The sequence below is a fragment of the Hipposideros armiger genome, unplaced genomic scaffold (assembly GCF_001890085.2).
Source record: "Hipposideros armiger isolate ML-2016 unplaced genomic scaffold, ASM189008v1 scaffold_1302, whole genome shotgun sequence".
Taxonomy (NCBI): domain Eukaryota; kingdom Metazoa; phylum Chordata; class Mammalia; order Chiroptera; family Hipposideridae; genus Hipposideros; species Hipposideros armiger.
In genome coordinates, this window is record NW_017732652.1 from 106,728 (window position 1) to 131,900 (window position 25,173).

The window sequence follows — 25,173 nt, forward strand, 5'->3', positions numbered from 1 at the left end:
CTCCATACTCTCCTGCTTTACTTTCTCTACATTTTCTCTCGTCTTGAAATATTATTTGGCTTGAAAAAATATTCCTCTCCCATTTGTAGCAGAAATCGGAAGGGGAAACGCTCCCAGTGGTACTGTAGGCCTTGGCTTCCTCCCTCCTTTTCCAGCAGGGTAGTCATGGTTCTCTCTAAAATGGTTGCTTCCTGAATCTTCCTTGCTCCTTGCCATCACCTATTTTTTTCTGCCATCACTGTGCTTGGCCAGTAGAGGGTGATGAAAACCTTAATTTCACTTAGAACAAGGCTGGCAAGCTTCTTGTCTATTACAGTTCTGAAAACTTCCCTTTTTCATTCCTGGAAGGAGTCTATATGTACACCATGTTGGGAAACTGCAAAGACATTTTCTAAAGAAAAGGAAAGGCAAAGAGAATAGGAGTAGAGTGGTGTAGTTAGATAATCCTGGCGTAGAGCTGGAGCTCTGCTGCTAATGAACCTTGGGAAATTTGGATATGCAACTTGATTATCTGGAAAATGGGTGTAATAATACCAGTTCTAACAACTTAAAAGCTTTTGGATCATGTGACAGTGAACTAGTTTTATAACTAGCTATACCAGTAGTAAGGGATTTTTAATCTTCAAACTTGCTCCAGTATTATTTCTGATCTCCTCTTTGTTTTAATTTCAGCCCCCCCCCCCCCACCTCACCCCAGAAGAGATGTGACTCCACCTATCACGGATCTTTTTCTCCATTCTGTCCGCTCTGGAGAGGGCCATCTGCTTTCTCTTTAATAAGAGAGCGTAAAGTTTCCTGCAAAGACTTTCACATGAGCATGTTGCTGGCTTGTTCCACCTTATTTGTATTAATAGAAGAACCCAGAAAAATGTGCATAATCTCAGAGTAAAAGCAAATCACAAAGGCTATCTGGCCCAGCCTTCCACCATGGAAGACCCTTTCCTGCCCAGGACCCCTGAGTGTCCCCAGACATACCTGAATGCCTGAACTGATGCAGCCACCTGCTCTGGCTGGCTCTGCAAGGTTCTTCTCACAGTGGCTTCCACTAGAGCCTCTCTTGGTTGTGCAACTTGTGCTCTGCACAACCTCAGGGGCCATCATTCATCTTCTCAGGGAGTTGTATAGTTATCACAACTTGCCAAGAGAAGTCAGTCAGGTTTCCTGAGGAAGGGGCACCTTTTTCTAATTTGCCCAAAGTCCTAGTAGCAGCTAGGCAGAGCTGGCTTTGCTTATCTGCCTTACTCATTGCTATATTTCTTTCCTGTCTTTATTCCTAACACCAAGCACATGGCCTGACAGTAATGTTCATTGAAAGGAACTTAGTTCTATTTCTTGGAGTCAAGCAGTACAAACTGAAATCCTCTTCTAAGATGACAGGCCTTTATATGAGTATGTTTGAGGACAGAGACCAAGTTCCCAGTGAGTTTTCTCCTCACCAAGCAAAACCTTTGGTTGCACACATGAGGAGGTTTTGCTTTTACCATCCTGCAGTTAATCTGTCTTTTAAAATGTGGAATCCAGAACCAAATGCAGGTCCCATGGTGATAGATAACCCAGGTAGGGTAGAGTCAGACTAGCTCCTCCTTTGTTCAAGAATCTGGAGTGGATGACGTCTGAGACTTAGAGGCAGTGGTGATAACTACAGGCAAACAGACATGGGTAGTTTGGGACAAGAAAGTCCTCTTAAACCTGTGTAGCAATTTCCATTATCCTAGGGGAAATTTGTTTCCTCAGAGGATTTGGGATTGCAAAAGGAATTGCATCAGCTGATGGTTTGGGGCAGTGGGAAGAACTGAGCAAGGATTGGGGAGATCTGAGGATCACCGAGACCATACAGAATTCTGTCCATAACATCTGGGACTAAAATGGGCCCCGAGTCTGGGTCCTCAGTTTTCACAGAGACTTGATTTCAATGATACGTGTTTTAGGGACTCATGGGATGGAGGACACTGAGGCATGTTTCACTTTAAAAAGGGAAACTTTACTGAGGGGTAAATGAATACTCAGAATCATTTTATTTATTTATATTTTATTTTTTTGACTATTCTAGAAAGAAGAGCTAGAGGCCTATGGAGAAAATAATAGCAGCTAATATTTTTAGAACACTTATGTTGGGCATTGTTGTAGGTGTTTTACATGTAATGGCTTATTTAATGCTTATAACTCTATGCCCATTTTGCAGCTGGAGAAACTAAGAGCAAGTAAGTGGTAGATAAAGGATTTGATCCTAGGTAAACTGGCTCTGGTGCCATGTGTGCAGCCGTTATGCATGCTGCTTCATAAACGTAGCTGTGGAATCACTTAGGTGATGTATGAAGGTGGGAGAATAATTGAGCTCATTAGGGAGGACAAGGGACAATGCAGTAGTGGAAAGAACCTGGTTGTTGGTGTTAGACACACCTGGTTTTGAAATCTAGCTATGCCACTTAATGGGCAAGCCACTTTTTAGCCGTTTCAACATCTGTAAAATGGGGCAACTGTCTTTGCAAAGTTGGTATGTGAATTAGAGAAAATTCATAGTTATTATGCATGAGTGAAAGGGAAGAGAGCAATTGAGGACAGTGTAATGCGAACTGACAGGGTTTCAAGGAAATGGTCAAATGTTATAGAACAGTAAGGAGAATTAAGATAGAGAAAATACTGTCAAGAACACCGGTGACCTTTGACTGAGCCATGTAAGTGGTTAAGAGCTCAGTTACAGGGGCTTGAAGAGGGTGGATATCAGCAGTGAAGAGATGCAAACAGTCGTTATGGCCCACTCAGTAGAAGAACTTAGTAGCTTAAAGAAAGGGACAAGGTCAAAAAAAGATTTTTAAACTTTGCTTTTGCTCCTTAAAGCTACAGGTTTATGCTCATTTAAACGTAAAACAGGTGAGGGGTGAGGAGGAGCCTGGAGGCCCGAGTGAGGCTATAGTGCTCGGCAGGCAGCAAGGCGAGGGGCTCCAGGGAGCAGGAAGGGCCAGAACTAGCGCACCTGGGTGACCTGAGGCCCTTGGGAAGGAATATTGAGGAGTATCAGCTGACAAAGGGTGAGGTGAGGCTGTGGTAGGCACGGGAGTTCGGGGAGCAGGAGAAATCCAGACTGCGGAGCCAAGACTACAGCAGCGAATAGGATTGTCTAGCAGGGGCGAGGGGAAGAATGAAGGTGGCTGTCGGCCAGACAGGAATGGAGGAAATCATGAGGGTTTGAACTGGACTGGACGGAGTGAAAAGTTGAGAGCCCTTGGTAGGAAATCCCTGACCCTTCTGACTGCTGGGGCTCTGGTCTGCACTGGGGGGCACGAGGGGGCTCTGGGCCTCTCCACACCCAAACCTTCATTGAGACTAGAATTTCTCACAGGGGTCCCTCGTCCACAGCAGTGAGCACGTTCAATATACTGGAGTTCTTCCCGTGTCTGTCTACACTATCTCTCACTGCTGTTCTCTGGAGTCATTTCCTAAAGCACATCACCTGCACACAAGCCCTTGCCTCAGGTTCTGTTCTCTGGGGGCCGCAGGCTAAGACAGGCAGGATAGGATGGAGTTCCCCTGAACCAGGATTTGGTTGTGAAGATGCCTATGTAAAAATGTTTTTTCACGTGCCACTTTTTATTTATTTACTTTAAAAAAAATCACATTGAGTTTGTTTCAATATTATACAGTAACAAAAGCAAGGTTATTAGGTTAGAGGTCACAGTTTAAAGGTATAAACTATCAGATTACACGTGGTGCCTACCATTAGGATGTTCAGTTTTCTAAGTAAAACTGGTCAAAGGTTATTTTAATGGTTCCATCTTCTGAGAAAATTATGTTTTGGAGTTATTAAAAAGCTACTTTATGGCTTTTCTTGTTCCTCTCTCCAAGAAGCTACCTAGGACTCTAAGGTGGTGTTTCATAGGGAGCTCTCGGGAAATTACCTAAAACATGTTCATTTGTGTGGACTGTCTGTGGGTTGCAGTTCCAGCTTTTAACTTTGAAATTACTCGGGTAATTTTCTTTACCCCAAACATGTGCATTTATGCAACCAAGGATGACAAAAACCAAATACCACAAATATTGTCATCTAGAGATAATTTATTGTTTTACCATGACCCAAGAAGAGAAACAACATAGAGAGTATTACAAATCCCCACAATTTCCTTCCCCAACCTCACTACTCTTAATTTGTCAGATATCACCGGCCTCCTAAAATGGACCATTGACTACAATGTGTATAAATTTTATTTTGCTACCATTTCTCGTGATTGAAACTTCAGTCTTCAATCAAGTTTTCAAATTTTTTCAATGGAGTTCCCTAGCTTAAAAAACAAAACCACTTCTCTTCTAAGATTCCATTATTTACTGAGAAAGCTTTTCCAGAAATGTTAATGAGGATTTTAAATGAACAAATTCGATTTAAAAATCATTTATTGAACATCTACCAAGCATCTGGACTCTTCAAAGACTAGTGAAATGAAAATGCCAGGTTTTAACAGCAATAACTTAATTCTGTAAGTATAAGAAGACAAGTAAGTTTCTTCTTTTGGTCTAATTTATTCTAAACTAAGAAACCAGAAACTGACAAAACAGGAAAGGTTTGTTTTATCCAGTCTACAGATAAACAAGACAATGCCTGAGTTAGCTCTATAGATTTAGGCTTATCATGTTGAGCTGGTTGTAATAATCTATATTTAACTAAAAGTTAATAAAAATACATGTTCATTTTAAAATAATTGATTTTACTTGCATATCCCCCACTTTACCCTTAAACTCATATTTTTAGAACAAGATTTTCCTGCATACTTATAATCTGCTTCCTCCCACCCCACCCCCCTCATATATTTGTTTTCCTGTAAGAACCCCTGCTACTCTCAGAAGCATCTCTAAGTCTAACATGCTTTGCCCTTGCCAGGACAGACCAAAACCTTAAACTGTTAAGTAGTTGAGGTGAGGGGAAGGCGAGCGAGCACTGACCTCAGTGCATCCCCCACGTTCCTCTTCTCTCCCTCCACCAGGCCTCATTCCTCTTCCTCAGCTGGGAGTTCGGGGCTGTTACAAGCCTTCTCCCCAGTCTCCTTTAACACATCTGACCTTGTCCGGAGACTCAGTGATAGTGATTTGGGGAGACTGCAGCTGCCTAGTCCTTTCACTGGACCAAAGAACTTAAAACCCAAATCTGAAACTGGAATGAAATCCAAATTTTAACACCGCTTTTCAATCATTCACAGATCTCTTTATATCTTAAAACACTCAGCCTCACTGCTTAATGAATGCTTGAAAGGAGAAAATATAATTTTAAGACCAGTTAACTTTGCTGATTACTGTGTAAAGTGAGTCATGATTCTTTAGTAAATGGAGGTGAGAATCTCAAAAGATTTTTAAAAAATCTGTGAAAATAACAACAGACCATTGTTTAGAATTTAATGCCCACTCGTTACCTTCCACTGTTTTAGGATAAGATGAGGTTTGTGGTATCCACTATTAAATATAACCAGACAATATGAAACTAAGTTCTCATGTTAAGACATTCTGTATTATCAGATGTCCAAGCACTTCCCAAACTTTTGTTTGACCTGCAGAATTGGAGATGGCTTACCTCCCTATAACTTTGTTTGTTTTACAAAGCTTTGAAAAGTAAAACAAATAATTTCATTTTTAGATATAAAAAATTAATTTGAATAGCAAAATAAGTAACTGCTTTTAAATGTACAGTAGTGTCCATTCTACAAATGAAACCTAAATCTATGGTTAGGAGAACTTTTCAAATAATGCTTATTAAATTCTCCAGTAGTAGTTGAAATAAAAATCTAACTTCTGCAAAAAGATCTATTTATATGCCACTTAATCCCCTTTTCTCTGATTCTACATTTCACTTTGCAATCTGCAGACCTTCATTTGGTTTTCCAGATGGGGAACACCAGCCCCCTCATAACAATTTTTGAGAAGTTGCTTCGAGTGGGATGCACAAAAATATGGCTCCTCTGGCAAGTACTGCTGTCACTGATTACATTTTAATACTGTTACTCCAGTGCACACAATAACTCTTCCATGAGGATTAACCTGGGTGAACCTGGTTAGCCAGCTTCAGATGAGAACATCAGCATGACCAAACTCTGGAATAAAAGGGGAGGAACTCCACCTCTAATTTTTTCCCCCAAAATCAGAAAAAAAAAGTCTTCAACAGCTATGAATCTTCACAAGCCCTCTCCTAACAATCATAAACCAGGGGAAGTGGGAGCAGGGACGGTACACAGGAGCACAGCCAAAAGGAATACTGCAAAATGCTTATCAGAAAACGTCCTGCAAAGCCGGAATTGGATGCACCTGTGCCTATTTTCCAGGAAAGAGCCCGTCTTGGGGTTTTCCTATCTCAAATTTTCGAAGCTTTATAAAGACTTAAGAGTTAGTGGGGGAAGCAGAACTATGGTTTACAGAATCCAGCCAAGTTCAGTGGTCCCACTGACCTTTCCAGGACACTCCCTAGTCTCAATTCATGGAGAAGGCCCTCTTACTCCCTGACAAGCTCTTTGCTTGAAATGGTGATCTGGTCGCTAAGAGGTCAACTTCCTGGCTTTGAAGAGAGCTCTCAGGAAGCTGCAGATGTTAATAGGAATTGTTCCATTTTAGTGCCCTACTAACCTTTCTCTCCTAACGAATCTACTAATCTCTCTTCATCTGATAAGCACCAAACTAAGAAGTTTTTGTTTTTTTTCATATTCCCCCTCCTCAGTTCTGTGAGTTGATTTTTTGTCTATAATGACATCAGCTTCACTACTCATCCCCAAAACTTTGCTCTTTTGGAGTGATGTGTTCTGTCAAATAGATTAAAATACATTATCTGTTTATAGGGAATATACAGAATAACAGGGGCTAGAGTACAAAACACAGACACTGACACTATGGTCATACAAAATATATAGAAGTACCCAACATGGACAATTTTGTAAGAAGTTGCACATTTTGCTATTTCTTTAGCATTTCCCCACATTTTTTTTCTTCTGTGGATCCTCTGGAGTTAAGATTGAGCATCCTCTGCAGTGTTTCTGAAATCCATTGCATGACTAGAACATACTGATGGAATTTTCTGTCCGAAGCAATGAGTGCTATACATGAACGTTTTCCTCACATATAATATTAACAATAAAGTTTATTTACAGTATAAGCTTTCTGATGCTAAGGGCTGAGATGTGATTAAAGGCTTTGCCATGTTATCACATTCAAGAGGTTCCCTCCTGAAATGAATTCTGATGTACATAAGATGTGAATTGTCTCACCTATCAAACATACTGACCTCTGTACATATTTAGCACAATTTCACTTTTATGCTTTTAATAAAATACTAAGTGCCTTACATATCAAGATGCCTTATACATCTCTACTCTCAGGCTTTCGCCTTGCCTGCCAGGCTGGAGTAGAAACAAATACCCTACAACTTGAAGAATTTTACTTCTCTTCCTGGCAAGGTTAAGGTATTGTTTTTAAAAGCCCTTCAAAAACTTACATTAGGTCAACTAGCATGCTACTGATTAACTACAGAGTACTGTTAACAGACTTCAGCCAGTCAACAACGTTTGAATGACTAGCCTGAGCACTAATTAGATGTTGTAAGCTTTTTGACCATGACCTAATTACACTTTGCATTGAGCAGCTGACATATGAATGCAATGTAAATAGGTTTAATCAACACCTGTAGCCTGTTTTCTTCAGAAAACATATCTTCAAGTAGCTGCTTCAAGGAGTGCATCTGCTGAAGATGTGAAGCAATCTCAGTGGCTATCCCACAGTCAGTACGATGTCCCAGAAAATGGAAATAAAATGTGGGGGCACAGGTTATAACTTTCATTTTAAAAAAACAAAAATGATGGCTGAATTACATCAGCACGTAGTTGTGGCTAAAAAACAAAACAAAAAAAAGCGAATGTGGAACTGACCAAAGTTCTTCCCCTCCTAAGAACAGTTAGTACTTTGATCAGTGCCTGGAGTTAAGCACCTCACTGCTTTCAGCTGCTTCCTAGCAGCAAAAGTCTTTGCTCAAAAGCACCAGGTTTTCTGTGCAACCATCACTGTGGCTCACTCTTTTAAAGAAAGTCCTGAAAGAATTTCTTCCACCTTCACTTTACTATAACATGTTAATTAGGTATACTCTTCTGGAGGACCTCTTCTGTTTTTCTTAAATTGGATGGATAGAAACATTCTGGTCAGCAGCTGACTTCCTTGAATTCCCTAAGCAACACTGATGAAACTGCTTAGAGACTAGACTATAGGGAAGCTGTGGTTGCTCCAAGTTATAGAGAGGCCAAAGCATTACTGCTGTGCAGAATTTTAGTTTGGTCTGGAGTTGAGGCCATAGTTGCCCCCACGTCATTGGCTCCCCATAAAGCCATGCTGTCTCATCAGCCTGAGTTGCAGGTTAGGGAACAAAATGATGAGTGATAGTTTTAGTTCTGTTTCTTGATGGAAAATTGCAAACTCAATGCGAAGTTCTCCAGTTATGGGGATAGTCTTTAGGTGTGTTCTTAGTTTCTGTGTCTAAGTTCCTACAGGGCTGCCCACAATCATTTGCATGCTCTCATGAGCGTAGTCACCTATAGCCAAGTCCCTGATGACTACCTGTGTAGCCCACAATACCTGGGTGTCCTGTATGTGTATCTGAAAAGTCTCTGTCATTAGCTTCCAGGCAGCCAATTGTATCCTCCTGCACAGAAGATGGAAAATATCAAAGTTTCATAACCTCACCTCAGTCTTCAGTGATGAGAGAAAAGACACCGTGCAATATGACTATGATAGAACCAACCACATCTTAGCACACTGGTGAACTTTTCCGAGCAACAAACACATTTAGTTAGTAATTACCAGCTAATAATGTCAAATGCTTTTGTGGTTTCTGGAAAGTGTGGGGAAAAAAATGCTCCCTACAACTTTCCTTTTTCTGAAAAGCAACAAAAATGACATCTTCTGAACTACATTATTTAAAGTTACAAATGATTCAAACAGTGCCCAAGTCATCACATTGTTCAGCAGCTAAGAGAATTCTGCCTAAGATCTTTGCCATAGAAAGATGTCAAAAAAATGGCCTTAGTAAGTTTTTGTATTTTTAAGATGATGACAATGGAGTCATTTTTGACATTCCATGGCATTTACTCACTGATCTGTGTTTAGAATGTGTATGCAGGCAGCTAACTAGCACCTGTCTTTTATATTTAGGAGAAAAATAGCATCAGAATCTATAGCTTTAGCACGCCTCAGGCTCTGAAGGTCCTCTTCAAAAGTTGGGCCAGGCTATCGTTATTTCAGTACTCGTGATTCACAGGGCTTTATCATAAACATACATGTCCTGTTAGAAGTGAGGCATAGCAAGTGCCTCTTGTGTGTTCAGCACTGTGTCTAGTGCTGTGGGGGATATAAATATATCCCTTGACGATCAAAGCATCTCTTTTGGGGGTGGTGAAAACTTTCATACATGGAACAATGAAGGACTAAAAGACAGTATATATATAATCAAGTGCTAACTTGTAGAGAAATGCATGTAGGAGTGCGATAGTGCTTTAGGGATTTCTTCCAGAAGGGAGAGAAGTGTTTTTGAATCACTGTTGCCATTTCAGTAGAATTTCTCTCAATGATGAGGATAAAACCATCTACGTCTGTGGCAGTCCTTTGGAACTGTAGACTGGTGCACATACCCTCTCTTTCAGGAAGAGATAGAAATCTTTGGTTTGATACTGATCAGCACAGTCCTAGATTTCTATAGCTTTGGTAGGCTACCAGTGATCAGATATATAACTTATCGTATATATAACTAGTTTGAGCAGCAAGTCCCAATGTAGTTTTTGTTTTAATTGTCCCTCTTTTTTGAGAAACAAGGTACAGCAGGATGTTGGCCAAGCAGGACTTGTTTGCAGCAAGCAGCTTTAACCTCAGTACCATTTTCACAGAGCCAATCTTAATCTTTCAATTCTATGTTGCGGTTGCTGAGAGTCTAGCAGCGCCTTTAAAGGTATCCTCATTACTGAAAAGCTTGACATTTACTGTGTATGTGCTTTTATCTTGTGTGGAAATAGCATGTGGCTTATCCATATGACTAACTTTTTCCTGCAGGGGCTGTGTGGAAGAATTACATGCCCACAGACTACGCAAAGGCAGAACACTGCTGATCTAACTATAAGGATCCTTAAGTGTGATTTAAAAAAATCTGTTGAGGATGTTTTCTTCCCCTCCATGGGCACACACCTCTGAAATAATTTTAGAAACAAAAGGGGGAAATGGCTTTTCAACAAATTCTCGCTTTACACACAGCTTTTCAGGAATGCTCCAAACGCATCAAGGGAGGCTGGACTGTACTCGGAGGCTCGCTCTCTGGTATGGATTCTGTGATGCAGAGTGAGGGTCGAGCTCCGGGTGAAGGCCTTGCCGCACTTAGTGCACTTATAGGGCTTTTCTCGGGTATGAATTCGCCGATGCAAAATAAGGTATGAGTTTCGGTTGAAAGCTTTTCCACATTCACTACATTCATAGGGTTTCTCCCCCGTGTGGATTCTCTGATGTTTTGTAAGGTCTGAGCTCTGGCTGAAGGCCTTCCCACACTCATTACATTCGTAAGGTTTCTCTCCAGAGTGGATTCGCTGATGCAGAATGAGATTTGAACTGTGGCTGAAGGCTTTGCCACACTCATTACATTCGTGAGGTTTTTCTCCTGTGTGGATTCTCTGATGCAGGACAAGGTTTGAGTTCAGACTGAAGGCCTTCCCACACTCACTACATTCATAGGGCTTTTCTCCAGTGTGGATGATTTTATGGCGAATAAGGCTTGAACTCCTTGTGAAGCACTTACCACATTCATCACATCTATGAGACTTCGTTCCTGTTGGAACGTCTTCAGGGGTGTTAAAGTTTGAACTCAGACTGAAGCTTCTTCCCAATCCCTTACCCTTCTCCCTGGGACCTCTCTCTCCTGTGGTGAGTTTTTTTTCCTTGACTGTAGCTGGCCCTGAATCTCTCTTTTCTCTTGCAGTTTTCTCCTCAGGGTTCCTCTGCTGCCTTTCTGTTCTGCCCTGCTGTTCACGCTTTTCTCCAAAATCTTTCTGGATTCTTCCTCTTGTCTCCCCATGTGATGCTGTGTCTTCTGCGATTTCTGCTTTAGAGATTGACTCCTCATTCTCATTCCTGTTTTCACAACCTGATGTAATAGAAAACACAAATAGCACCTTTTTATTTTGAATCTATAGGTTAATCAAGTGACACTGTTTTCCAGGAAGCTCCTACATGCCTGCAAAATGGCCTCACAATATTAATCGAAGAAAAAATAGGATAAAAATTAGGAAAAAAATACAGAAAACAGGGAATAGAGTTGGGAAATGAGAGGGCAGGCAAAGAGTGGAAAGAACAACAGAGGGAGTGTGCAGAGAGGATAGGAATGAACAGACACACACATGGGGGATGAGCAGAGGGGAAGAGAACCAGTTAAGGAAGGAAGGGATGAGGAATTAAGGAACCTAAGAGTTTACAATTCATACTTCTACTTTTTGGTCACCCAATTATTAATTTGAAGGAACAAATATACATGTAAAAAATCATGTTCTGTCTCTAATATAAGTATTTATGAGCTTAAAAAGAGAACAGAGGGCCAGCCGAGTGGCGCGTTGGTTAAGAGCTGGCTTGAGATGCTAGCTCTGAGCAGCAGGGCCCCGGTTTGCATCCCACATGAGGGCCAGTGACGCTGCGCCCTCTATAGCTAAGATGATGAACAGCTCGACCTGGAGCTCGGCTGTTGTGAGTGGACGGCGATGGTGTCGGCTGCAGCCGCTGTGGCAGTGGGCTGCTGTAAGCTACCGTGTGTGGCCAGCAGCCCAAGTGAATGGCCAGCAGCTGGTGTGAGCTGCCAAGAGACACCGTGAGCGGCTATCCAATGGCCGGCGACCAATCTAATTGCCTCACCCAGGAAGAGCACAATGATAATACCAACATGGGCCAGTGAAGTGGCGTCCTCCACCAACAGATGAAGGACAAAAGGACAGCAACTTATCTGTTCCCCTTCCCCAAAGCTGTTCCCCTTCCCCAATTCCCCAATAAAATCTTAAAAAGAAAACAAACAAACAAAAAAAAGAGGACAGGTCTGTCCTAGAAAATGGTAAGGGTATTAGCAGAAACAAGGGACTATAGTTAATAAAGGAAAAGAAAAAACTCCTCAATTCTGTGAGATTTTTATCAACAAGGAGATGATTAATAGGCAAAACAAGGAGCTCTGAACTTGGCAGGTCATGTGGATGTTCAGACACAGGAAAGTTTCTCTCCACCAGGGAAAGCAGCATAAAGCTGACAGTGCTCAAGTAACAGAGATGAGGGTGAAGAAGTTGGTTGGGGCATTAGTAAACACAATTAAAATCTTTACCGAAAGACAACAGAATAACTGAGAACAGAAAAGAAACTGAAAACATTTCCAGAGATAGCCCAAGAAGGAGATACCAGAAGAAAACAAAATTTTACAAATGCAGAGCTGATCCTCTCATTTAAGCATTTAGTGTATTAAAACATTGGAATGTATTTTTATTGTAGACTGTTATATTCACTGTTTTTAAGCAGATATTAAAACTTGTTCAATACACATATACTGTATGTTTACATTTGCCTAGAAAAAAACTCCAAAAATGTCCCAAGTCTGTTTTTTATTTATTTGGCCTAAGAAACCTGTCCAAGAGGGCCTGCACTATGACAAACAGGCCCCTGAATGCAACTCCTGAGGGAGCTGAATAATATCTAATCCCTGACTTTAGTGACAAAATTGCCATAAATACCGAACCAATCTTAAGGAAGAAGAAACTGGTCCACCTTTTTTGAATTCCAAGCCAAGTTCCTTATCTGGACAGTTCCCAGACTGTCCAATTCTTTTTTTTTTTTTCCCCCTAAGTTATCATGGAGTAGATAATACCCAGCTCATAAACACAGATCAGTTCTTTAGCTTAATTTTTATCTAGTCCAAAGAGCAAGTACCGAGAAATCATAAACCTGTTATCCTTGCAGTTCAAAACAAAACTTGAGGTATCTTTAGTAACAGCTTTTCTTCATTTGCCCTCCCTCTACCCTCCCCAGGCAGAAGCCTCACTGTGGACTTCCCTATGACAAGACTTGAGAGCTTCTTTTCAGTAATGTCTCCCAGGGGTTGAGATCTAGCAGAGACAAATGGGAATATTTGTCAACTGTGTATCACTTTGTCTTATCTGGTTGATGCCTCTTAGAATTTGTTCTTACTACACACCCAGGAACTAGGGTGTGTAGTAATAGACTACTATTCGGTTTGGGAACTGAGAATCCTGATCATAAGGAAGTGCTGGCGCACGTTCATGGAATTATGCAAAGCTGTCCCAGAGCAGCGCTCATATGAGGGAAGAGGACAGAAAGCCCATGGAAGGATGCTTGTTTGGTAGGTCAGGAACACGGTCCCAGGTTAGATTAGACTGAAGATCAATTCTTACCTGGTCCTCTACACTAGGAAATACAGATACTCCCCCAACAGAGGCATCTAAATTGTAGCCTACAAAGTGAAGCAGAATCCTCCCAGGTAACAGAGTGGTGGAAGAGGTGAGGACTCAAAATACAAGAGTATTTCTGATTTCAAACAGCAAAAACTACCTAGAGGTTAAAAATCCACCTGGAAACAGGAAGTCACAGTATCAGGCTTCTGGGGTTAAATGGATACACATGTTCTCATTCTCTGGTCTGAAGAAAGGGGCTCAGTGGTCTCTAAATCCTTGTCAACACTGAACTGAATACATCAGAGATCCCACAATTAACAAAAAAAGAGGCAAAACAATCTTTGATCAGACAATAATCCTGCATCAATCTTACCCTGGGAAAACACGTTCCCATAATTCTCCTGCCTGTTGTCCCTACTGAGATTCCTCCGAGCCAGGTTCTGACATCCCCATTCCTCCAGGATGAGGGACACAGCCATGTCCTCAATCTTCACCATTGCCTGAAATAATATAAGATCACCACACTCAGTTCCCCCAAAGCTCAGGGAAATACCCACTGCCAAAACCTGGAGTTAGGGACAGAGTTAACTGCAAATGTAGAGGGTGCTGGGAAAGAAATGGTGACCATGGCAAGCTCTGGTGGATTGGGGGTGGGTGGGCTCCTCTGTGGGCAGGGCCATGGAAAGTGAGTCCTGGCTGGAGACTGCTAAAAGAGCTCCAGGCAGAAGCAGATATGAGGGAGGGATTCAGGAGGGCAGAGGGGCCACAGCTTACCTGGGAATCTGCTGTGAGTAGTGAAGATGCCATTGCCTGGTCTCTGGGACCCTGGTGATGAGGGGCAGGAACGTGGGTGGCGGGCAGAGCTAGGGGAGAAGAAAGGAGCTGTGAGTAAAACCAGCTCTGCTCTGGGCCTCCCCTCAAAGAAGGGCCCAAGAGGCACTGTTTTTCCTGCACCAGCATGTTCAATGTTTAACTACAGAATAGATAACTAGAGAGACTATAAACGAGATAAAGCATGGCCTATGTTTTCCCAAGACTTCTATTCTTAAACAGGAGTCACAAGGAATCATGAAAAGGTCCTTAAAATCACCGGGTCCAAACCCTTTGTTTTAAAGAAGGGAAAACTGAGGCCCTGAAAGGGTAAATGACTTGTCTAATGTCACACAGTTAAGAATGGCAGAGGGCCGGCTGAGTGGCGCATTGGTTAAGAGCTGGCTTGGGACGCCAGCTCTGAGCAGCAGGGCCCCGGTTTGGATCCCACATAAGGGCCAGTGACGCTGCCCTCTACAGCTAAGATGGTGAACAACAGCTCGACCTGGAGCTGGGCTGCCATGAGTCCGCCGGCGATGGCGTAGGCTGCAACCCCTGCTGCAGTGGGCTGCTATAAGCTACCGTGTGTGGTCGACAGCCAGCGTGAGCGGCCAGCAGCTGGTGTCAGCTGTCAAGAGCCGCTGTGAGCGGCCATCCAGAGGCCGGCAATCGATCCACCTCACCCGGGAAGAGTGCAATGATGATACCAACATGGGCCAGTGAAGCGACGTCCTCCACAACTAGACTGAAGAACAAAAGGACAGCAACTTGTCTGTTCCCGTTCCGATTCCCCAGCGCTGTTCCCCTCCCTCAATTCCCCAGTAAAATCTTAAAAAACAAAAAAACCCCAGCAGAGCCAGAACTAGAACCCAGATTTCTACTTTCGGCAACAGAAGTGGGTAACATTCAGCCCATGATTCAAGCTTGGCTCAAAATTTAATTTTCTCCAGTCCGAGGAACAAGTACCAGGACATCAGATCCCATTTAGTTGTGAAAAACTCAAGAACAGCTTTAATATCTTTTTTTTTTTTTTTTAAAGATTTTATTGGGGAATTGGGGGAGGGGAACAGACAAGTCGCTGTCCTTTTGTTCTTCAGTCTAGTTGTGGAGGACATCGCTTCACTGATCCATGTTGGTATTATCATTGCACTCTTCCTGGGTGAGGCAGATGGTTGCTGGCCGCTCACGGCGGCTCTTGGCAGCTCACACTGGCTGCCGGCCACTGGCCACTCATGGTAGCTTATAGAAGCCCACTGCAGCTTCATTGCAGCCTAGCTGTCGCCGGCGGCTCATGGCAGCCCAGCTCCAGGTCGAGCCATTGTTCACCATCTCAGCTGTAGAGGGCGCAGTGTCACTGGCCCTCATGTGGGATCTGAACCGGGGCCTTGCGGCTCAGAGCTGGCATCCCAAGCCAACTCTTAACCAACACGCCACTGGGCCGGCCCAGAACAGCTTTAACATCTTGAAACACAGGTAGGAATGGGGTCTTTTACTTCTGGTAAGTTTTGCCATTTTTTGTCCCTCTCCTTTTCTCCCTCACTTATCCAGTTTTTTGATAAAATGTATATACGGTTCAAATGTTAATGAGACATTTACAAGTGTATAAAGGTATAAGCTAACACTCATCTAATAAAAGACATCTATAATATATCATATGATCACACTAACTGCGATGGGCAAGAACAATTAGAAACATTTTAAACTGTGAAATTAAAATCCTACCTTGCCAAGTAATATTAGATTTGGAAATGTTAATGGTAAACATGATATTACTGAGCTGCAAAGATACTAGAGAAGTGAATTTGAAACTGAATTACTAAACTTGTAACTACTTCAGACAGTACAATAATAAGATAAGCTAAAACAAAATGTATGAAAAGGTCAAGTGCCTAGCACTTTAACTTTCTGAATGTTAGGAAACACTCTGGAAAGATGAATAGCACAAAGAGGAAATTGAGAATGCATATGCTTCAATTGGTTGAAAAACTATTTACTAAGTAACAACTATATCATTACCAGGGGTTCTAAAACTATTACTTTGGCAACCTGAAGCTCTGGCACTTTATATCCATGATTATCTTCTTCAATTTCCTGATTTCACCCCTTGTGGGGTGTGGAGACTTTACAAGCCCTAGGTCATAAACGGGACAGGGTGGACAGTGGTGGATTAAACATCCCAGTGCATTGGTTTCCTCGGATTTCTCCAGCATACAAATGCTGGCTATCCTCCACAATGCAAAGAAGAGGATGCTTCCTTAAGTGCTAATATTCCTACCTTAAATGTCATCACAAAGAAACATACTGGTCAAGGAACGTGCCTCTATCAACTCTTCCTGAACAACCGTACTTTTAGTATATTACTGTTTTTGCTGATATGCTATGTACTACTTTGATTTTAAAATTGGATAAAGATATTGTTAATATTTCCCCCAAAAGGAAAAATAATTAAACTGATTATTTATATGACCCTGAAATGATTTTTTCCTCATGTACAACCAAAATAAAATTTTCCCATCATTTCCCATTGTTTGAAAATTCTGAAAGTAACCTAGAAAAACAGTGATGTTATACAACAGTTTTTACACATTTTAAATAAAATTAATTTTAAAAATGATCCTTTATAAGGTAATTTATGACATACTATAGTGTTTCAAAACCCAAGCTGAAAATATATGTCTTCCCAGCACTTTCCTGTAAAAAAAAAAATCTGTTAGACATTCAGAATGCTAACAACTCAATACACAATGTGAAGTCCACCCAAGTTCATTATGCACATTTTATTTACTTCCTTAATAACATTATTTAACTCCTGAGATTGGTCTATAAGTTATATTTCCCCTAATATTTAGTAATAATGACAATAATGGATAAAAAAGAAGCATGCTTCTTTATTACAGGCACTTAGCAACACAGAGAGGGACACAACATCCTGAATAGTTTGCTTCTTTTCCCAACAAGAAACTTTGCTTCTTACCCCGTGATTGTAAGAGGCGGGGTTTCCGAGATGAATGCTTGAAATGGGACTGGGTGGCCTCATGATGCAGGTCAAAGCTCGAGGACTCCTGTATTGGATCCAGAGGCACCATCCCCCTTGCGAGCATCTCAGGTCCATGAACTTGACCTGGGACCTGAAGACAAACCGGTTGGGCTTGTGGGTAAATCACTTTTTAAACAGGGCTTTAAATGAACGAAAAGACTGTAAGTATACCCGTGGATGCAGGAGGGGGAAGGCCATAATACTTTTTAATATCCAAGCAGAGCAGGGAGAATAACCACCAGACTACTAATATTAGCTTATATTAGTAGTAGCTTATACATTAATTTATTTCATATATAACATTATACATGCATATATTATAATATATATAATATAGCTATTATATATATAAGCAGTAGCTTATATCTTAATATCTTAATATTATATATATTATGTAAATAATAGCTTATATATTATATCTTAATATTAATACTAAACTACTACTAAAACTATTAAATACAAGCTTTAAATCAGTAACTTCCTCTTTACTCCAGTCTCAGTATGCGTGCTGCTCACATATAATAGGTTTCACCTCTTCTTACCTGCTGTCCAGATAAATCAAGCTCCAAGTCTTCCAGAAGGGTCACGGCCTCCTCCCCACTATCAGGCCGGTACTCCTGCAGCCAGACTTGGAGCTCCTTGGGCAGGATGGAAAGGAACTGCTCCAGCACCAGCAGCTCCAGGATCTGCTCCTTGGTGTTTACCTCTGGTCGTAGCCACTGGTGACAAAGTTCCTTCAGTCGACTCAGAGCCTCTCGAGGCCCAAAAGTGTTTTGATAACAGAAGTGCCTGAAACGTTGGCGGAAGATCTCTGGGTCAGGAGGAGGAGTGTCCTGCAGGCTGGAATCCTGCCCCCACATGTGGTCTTCCTCATCTTCCTCTTCTACCTTCACTATTACAATACCATCCTTCTCTTGGGCAGCCTGTGGGGACAGGCCTGTGGCTTCCCTTGATTCAGCAGTCATCATTCAGGCTCAGGAAACTGACTTGATCCAAATAGGGTCTGTGTTCGCCTTTCTGACCTAGGAGATGTTTTTTGATATCTGTTTCTGTACTATTCCTGAAATATTAAAAAAGTTGTTAGTACCTTTATGAAAGTGAACCATGCTGCTAATACTTCATAAAAGGCTACACATCAAGGCACAAGAATGCCTCTGGGGCCGGCTGAGTGGCGCGTTGGTTAAGAGCTGGCTTGAGACGCCAACTCTGAGCAGCAGGGCCCTGGTTCGAATCCCACATTAGGGCCAGTGACGCTGCGCCCTCTACAGTTAAGATGGTGAACAACAGCTCGACCTGGAGCTGGGCTGCTGTGAGTCGCAGGCGACGTTGTAGGCTGCAGCCTCTGCTGCAGTGGGCTGCCGTGAGCTATTGTGAGTGGCTGGCAGCCAGCATGAGCTGCCAAGAGCCGCCGTGAGCAGCCGTCCAGTGGCCAGGAACCAATTTGTCTCACCCGGGAAGAGTGCAATGATCACAATACTAACATGGGCCGGTGAAGTGATGTCCTCCACAACTAGACTGAAGAACAAAAGGATAACAAGTTTTCTGTTCCCTCCCCCAATTCTCCAATAAAATCTTAAAAAAAAAGAAAAAAAGAAAAAAAAAGGCTTTCTACATAAATATAAAGGGAATGCAGGAATTAAGTTATTTCGCCAATGATTTTAAGCTGGTAAAAGTCCCATTGCAAACCATCTTCTAGCCCTTCCCATTGACTCCTTCAAACCTGTTTTGCACCCCACCCTCCTTCAATTTCCTAAACATTTCTGCATATCTACAACATGCAAAGCATCCTGCTAGACTGAGGGGAATAAAAAGATGAGAAGCCCGATTCCTATTTTTACACAAATAATTATAGTACAAAGCTGTGTGTGCTAACAGTGCTAAGGAGGTTTCAACAGGAGTGCTAGAGGAGCCCTGAGAAGTAGCCATGCATTAACAAGGCAGCTTCCAGGAAGAGGGTCTCCCCCCCCCCCCACCCCTTTGCACCCCGTGTGACAGCGCTGCCGGTGGGGACAGAGAAAGATGCCCATGAGCAGAAGTGGAGCGTCACTGTTTTGTGTCTGAGCGGAAGAGCCAGGACATCTACAGGAAAAGACAGCAGTAGATAGTATAAGAGATCACCCCTTGGGCTAGCTTAACCCAACTGGAGGCTAAATAATTCCTATAAGCCTTAGTTTATTTCTTTTAATTTTGAAAAGTCAAAAGAAAAACTATCTTTTCCTGCTACGTGTCCCATAATTATTTTCCACCACCCTAACTCAAGCTCCATATCTCCTGCCTAGTTTAGTGCCATAGCCCCATAGTTTCTCTGGCTTCACTTTCTCCCTGTTCTAATATAAGCAACAGACCAAGACCAACGCAGTATTGTCAAAAGTATGCTTCTGGTCATTTACTTCTTTCCCTCAATTACTGTCAAGGAGTTCTTGATATCTACCAATTTAACTTTCAAAGAACATACCCCACTCTATTTTTCAGTCTTACCTCCCACTACTTTTCTTAGTGGTGATCCCCTATATTCCAGCCTATCTGGCCCATTAATGCTCCCCAACCATAGGGTGTGTGTTTCATCTTCACCTCTTTACTGGGAACAATCTCCCACCATATCAACTCTATTGGTCAAATTTTTACTCACCTTTCAAGATGTATAATGTCTCCTGACATTCCAAGTTAAATAAGGTATCTTCCTCCTTTGAACACCCTTAGTACTTTCTTTGTTCCTAGATCTTAAGGCACTTATATTCCCTTTGTATTTATCATTATTTGGGTTACAGTTCCTATCTCACCTCCCAAATTTTAAGCCACTCAAGGACATGGACTCTTGTCATCTTTGCACTTATCTCCTAGAGAACCTAGCAGAGTTTAATTGTTAAGCTGAATAGAAGAAATAAGAACTACTCAAACTATTACAGCTCCCCCTGCCATCTTCTTATTGCCTTTAGTGGCAAATTAGTGATCAGATATTCTACTACTATCTCACTCAGGTTCAGAATCTTACCTTCTTTGATTCCTGTCTTCTCACGTGCACTCTGTCTCCAAGCACCAGGGAGAAGTAATTCTTTGTTCATACTTATTTTTCTATCTAGTTCTGTGAAGTCCAGCTTCCTCTCTTTGGTCCCTGCCTTCCTTTTCTCCCTACCCCCCGTCCCCTTAATCTCCCATCTTACTCTCAGATTATTCTTCCTAAAACTCTATAGCCTTGCAGTCAACACCATCCTGTATCTGGTGGTCCCAGCTTCCCCTCAAGCTTCATTGCCCATCAATTTCTCCCCCTCTCCTGCATTAATCTTTTCATCCAGCAAAATGAGTCTACTCAGTATATGCCTTGTATTTTGACTGCCATCCTTTCCTCACATCCTACTCAATGCCTACTTATCTTTCAGAGCTAAGCTAAAATGCTACTTGCTCTTCACTGCTGTTTAGAAAGCCTCTAGTAGGCCTAATAGTAAGAGCCAATATTTACTGAGTGCCTTCTACGTACCAGGTATTAACATTCAAACAAAAACTTTAGGAGGTAGGTACGATTATCATCACACTTTATAATGATAAAACTAAGGTTTACTGATGTTAAATAACATACCCAAGTTCACACAGCAATTAAATGGTAGAGCCAGGATTTGAAATTAGGTCTGCAGGGCTCCTCAGTTCAAGCTCTAACCATCATATCAAACTCACTCTGTCCCAACATGTGGGGTAAGGAAGGGCTTCTGTGCACATAAATTCTTTTTAAGAGCAAGGCCTGTGACGGTGCCTATGAAGGATGACCAATGAGGAATAGGCCATATCTGTCATCCAGTTTTTACTACAAAGCTGTGTGACTAAGGAGACACAGCAGGAGATGCATCTTTTCCAGAGATGCAAGTGGAAGTATCTAAAATCAATCAGGTGGGACCTTCAAAGAGGATAATGGAGCAGAACTAGTAATTAGCCTAGCATCAGAAGTCCCTATTTTTATGAAAATTCTATCATGTCTCAGCTGTATTAAGAATAAAAGAAAGGAATCTTGATTTGTACTCACACTGAGGCCAGAGTTTTAAAGAGTAGGATACTCCTTGAGTCAGTGGGACTTAATAAGAGATACTGAGGAAGAAGTGAGACATCAAGGGACAGAGATGAGGGCATTGGGCACATTCCCTCATCCCACAATTTCAACAGGTCCTCTCCCCTATCCCCCAATATTTCTCTGCTTCTACTCTGGACAAGAGAAAAGTCACAAAAGCAGTGGAAGGGCTGGGTTTGGGTTTAGGTTTCCCAGACAAAGTGAGCACACAGCTCTTTTCCTCTCTCTAAACTTCTGGTCCTACATTTGCTATGGAAGTTCTTATGCTGTTTCTTTTTCTGTAATTTAATTTTTCATGCCTTCCCTCCTCAACTAGACTACAGTAAGTCCCTGACTTATGAACGAGTTCTGTTCCAGGAGAACGTTCGTAAGTCGGATTCGTTCGTAAGTCTGATAAAGTGAGTTTTATACACCTTTGACACAAATATACAATGTAAAGCCAGTGGTAGAACGATTCATGTTATTGGGTTGTTGGAAAAGTCATGACATATTCTTTCTGATTTTTGTTGCAAAAATGCGTTGACTTTTCCGACAGCCCCAATAGAAGAACGAGTGACATCTACCATCTTTTCACCTCAGTCCAATCTCCCAATTATTTTCACTTTTGTTTCCATGGTTATTGCTTTGCTCTTCCTAGCAGCCCCCTCCACATCACCACTGCTTTTCCTCTTGTTTCAGGACATCCTGGGCTCTGATTGAGCACTGTACTACTATACACTATCACACTGTACAGTAAGCACACAGCAGCACAACTGTGATGTCAGCAGACATGTAAGCTACTTCCACGATTTGTTCACATCTACGAATGTTCGTAATGCGAGGTCCGTTTATATCTGTGAAAGTTCGCAACTCGAATGTTCGTAAGTCGGGTACTTACTGTATTGTTAAAGGTATGTTTCTTTGTGTCTCTTAGACCACTCAGAATGATTCCTTGCAAGCATTAGTTTTTAAAAAATACTTTACTGAATCTACAATGTTAGTATTTTTTTGCCCATTCATACATTATTCAATGTTGCCCTCAAATTGGCTACTTGGAAGAGTTTCATTAAGCTGCTCCACCTACATACTAGCTGATTTTAGGCAAATATTCTCTGTATGCATGTTTCCTCATCTGTACAATGGGGATAAAAAACATATTTGCCTCACAGAATTGTTGTGAGGATTAAATGAGTTAACATATATAAAGCACTTAAAAGAGTGGCACTTAGGGAAGCACTAGAGAAGCATTTTAATTTTTTTCAATGAACTTAAGAGATATAACTGTGCTATCCAATTTTCAGCCTGCTTAAAAGATTAAGCAGTGGGAGAAATCCTGCAATACTGAAAGCAGCACAGGTTGAAACACCTGAATTCTAGTCACCCACAAATAAGTTCCACATGCCTGTGTGAGTTATTTAACTTCTCTGGCACTCAGTATCTTTATCTGTCAAATTGGGGGGTGGGGGAGGAGGGACTGTGGAAAAGAAAATACTACCTCTGGGGTCCCTCTGAGCTGAAAAACATTCTGACATACTATCCGATTTAGATAAGATTACTCCCCCAGCATCTGGTTCTCACCAAGGATAAATATGAATGATTTTCTTACAAAAAGTATTTGTAGTTACAAGCTCAGTGTATTCCAAAGGCTAGTTTCTAAATAGGCCATTATCTTTTCCAGGGTGTAGTCTTCAAAGTTTAAACAAACAGTGCCCCCTCCTCCATTTTTTAACAGAGCTATAAATTGATTTAAAATATAAAAAAGCTATGTTTAAATTACAGCTAGTCACACAAAGAATATTGATACTACCTCAGAATGAAAAGTTAAGATTTAACACTAATGTGTATTTAGAGGCAATATAAAGTTAGAAAAAAATTAAATGCTTAGATCAAGTCGAGAATAAGCAAAAGACTGTATAGTATTAAGTAGCTAGCTTCCCTGTTTGTATTTTAAGATTGGTGAAAACTGCCTGAAATAATGAACAAGAATCTTGCATAGTAATTCAAAGTCAATATAAACTTGGAGAAACACTCTGGGGCAAATTATCATTACGGTTCCCTATGTAATAAATCTATTTCATTTGGCCAGCATATATAGTAATAGTACTTTGTTGATTCGGTTACAATGAATTCTCCACAATTCAATTCAACAAGTATTTATTGACCACCTCCAATCTGCCTAGCACTGGCCTGTACAATAAATGCTTTCTTTGGTCCCAAGCCATGTAATAGCCACTCTCTATAATGAAAGTATCTTATTGTGTACTGTAGGCACTGCAGGAAAGGGAGGGGAGGGGGGCAGTGTCAGAGTAAACTATAGTTGAATTTTTCAATTACACTAAATCAAATAATTTGAAAGTTGAAAGGACCTCTTGGGAAAACCTAGTTAATTTTAGTGATGACAAAATTGAGAGTTGGCAGTGTCTTGTCTTATCCAAGGTCACTCAGTTTATCAGTCTCCTAATGGCCAAGTGCAATTTCCACAAATTCCCTTCACCCTCCACCCACGCTAAGTCCAGCAGAGTAGCTACCCAGAACCGAAAAATCCACTTAATCTTCCTGACAGCTCATTTCTAAAAGGCTTCAAAATACTCCATACGGCTGAAAGGGAAAGAGACTGGGTCGTATATAATCTCTACTAGATCCCAATCACTTCTTTATCCACTCTGACTAGGCTTCAACTACTCTTTAATCACCGGACAGGGAGTAGGGGTGGGGGTGGGGTGAAGAGAAGCAGGTGATGTGGAAACACATATGCAGCACTTCAAAACGTGTCCATTTCTCGGCCTTCCGTATTTTTCACCTGGAGGTCCTGAAGGACCCCGAAGAAAATCTCTCACTGGAATCAGAGCAAATGGCGACGAAAGGAGAGCAGAAAAATCTGACGGATCGTGGGTTCGCTTGCGACCCCCTCCTCAGAAACGTCAAACGACGATGACGACATTGCGGGCAAGGGGCCCGGAAAGGGCCCGCAGCCGGCTTCCCTGCAGTCTCCGAGCACCCCCGACCACTAGACCCTCGCCCCCTTCCCGCCTGGACCCGGGGGTGGGGCGGAGATGTCTCCCTGGGAGACAGCGCTTCCTATGACCGGGCCTAGGAAAGGGACAGGGACTGTCTTCACACTCCGCCCGGGCCGCCTGGAGGGGACCCCGGGGCCGCAGCTGCAGAGCCCACCCTCACGCACACCGCTCTGCGGCCCCGCCCGCCCTCCCCAGAGGCCGGCCCAAGTCTCACCGTGAGCCCCGGGAGCCGCTTTGGGGCGCTGGGCGAGAAAGGGGAGCTGACTCTGGGGCTCAGGCCGGCCGAAGGGCGCCGCACAAGGACCTAGGCCCTCCCGACGCCTCGACACACACACAATGAGTCACAAAGGCCGGAACTATATCACCACCTCGTCTTCCGGGACTGCGCTGCTCTTCCGGGTCTTCTCTAGGAGCGCGGGAGGATTTCACATCTCGTTTTCCGAATCGCTAGACCAGGCGTCTGCCCTGGAAGAGAGTACTAAAAACTCGAGCTTTGAGGTTCCGGCTCTCACCTGTGCGCCCCGAGTTAATGCTGGGGACTGATTAGGAGGGGGTTCAGGCTTTACGAGATACGCACAGACTGTCCAGCTCATACACCAATCCATATGGAAATTCGGTTTCTCCTGTCTTTTCCATCTTAGGTCGTCCTTGTAATTATAGTTATTATCAAGCAATAATAATATTTAGTAATTGTATGTCTGTGGCAGAGGAACTGAAAACAAGGGTGTAGACAGGAAGATCAAAGTGAAGCCAGGGGTGGCTGGTTTCACGAAACTGCTGTGGTAGCTTCTCTTGGGTCCTGGAGATGTCTGCCAGTTGAGTGGGTGGTATTTTCAAATACTTGGCGGGTAG

At 42.3% G+C, this 25,173-nt stretch overlaps 1 protein-coding gene across 2 annotated transcripts; it reads right to left on the bottom strand.

Moving 5' to 3' along the window:
• Positions 1–4,033: 4,033 nt before the first annotated feature.
• On the bottom strand, positions 4,034–24,704 carry ZKSCAN1 (zinc finger with KRAB and SCAN domains 1). Of its 2 annotated transcripts, none has more exons than XM_019633392.1 (6): positions 24,536–24,704; positions 17,814–18,331; positions 17,209–17,362; positions 14,199–14,287; positions 13,798–13,924; positions 4,034–11,131 (listed from the first exon to the last, which is right to left on the bottom strand). In XM_019633392.1, the coding sequence occupies exons 2-6, from the start codon at positions 18,237–18,239 to the stop codon at positions 10,242–10,244; spliced, it is 1,686 nt and encodes a 561-aa protein (XP_019488937.1). In that variant the 5' UTR covers positions 18,240–18,331; positions 24,536–24,704; the 3' UTR covers positions 4,034–10,241. The 2 variants fall into 2 exon arrangements, with proteins under 2 accessions (XP_019488937.1, XP_019488938.1); XM_019633393.1 differs by lacking the exon at positions 24,536–24,704 and adding an exon at positions 20,264–21,623.
• Between the last annotated feature and the right edge of the window lie 469 nt (positions 24,705–25,173).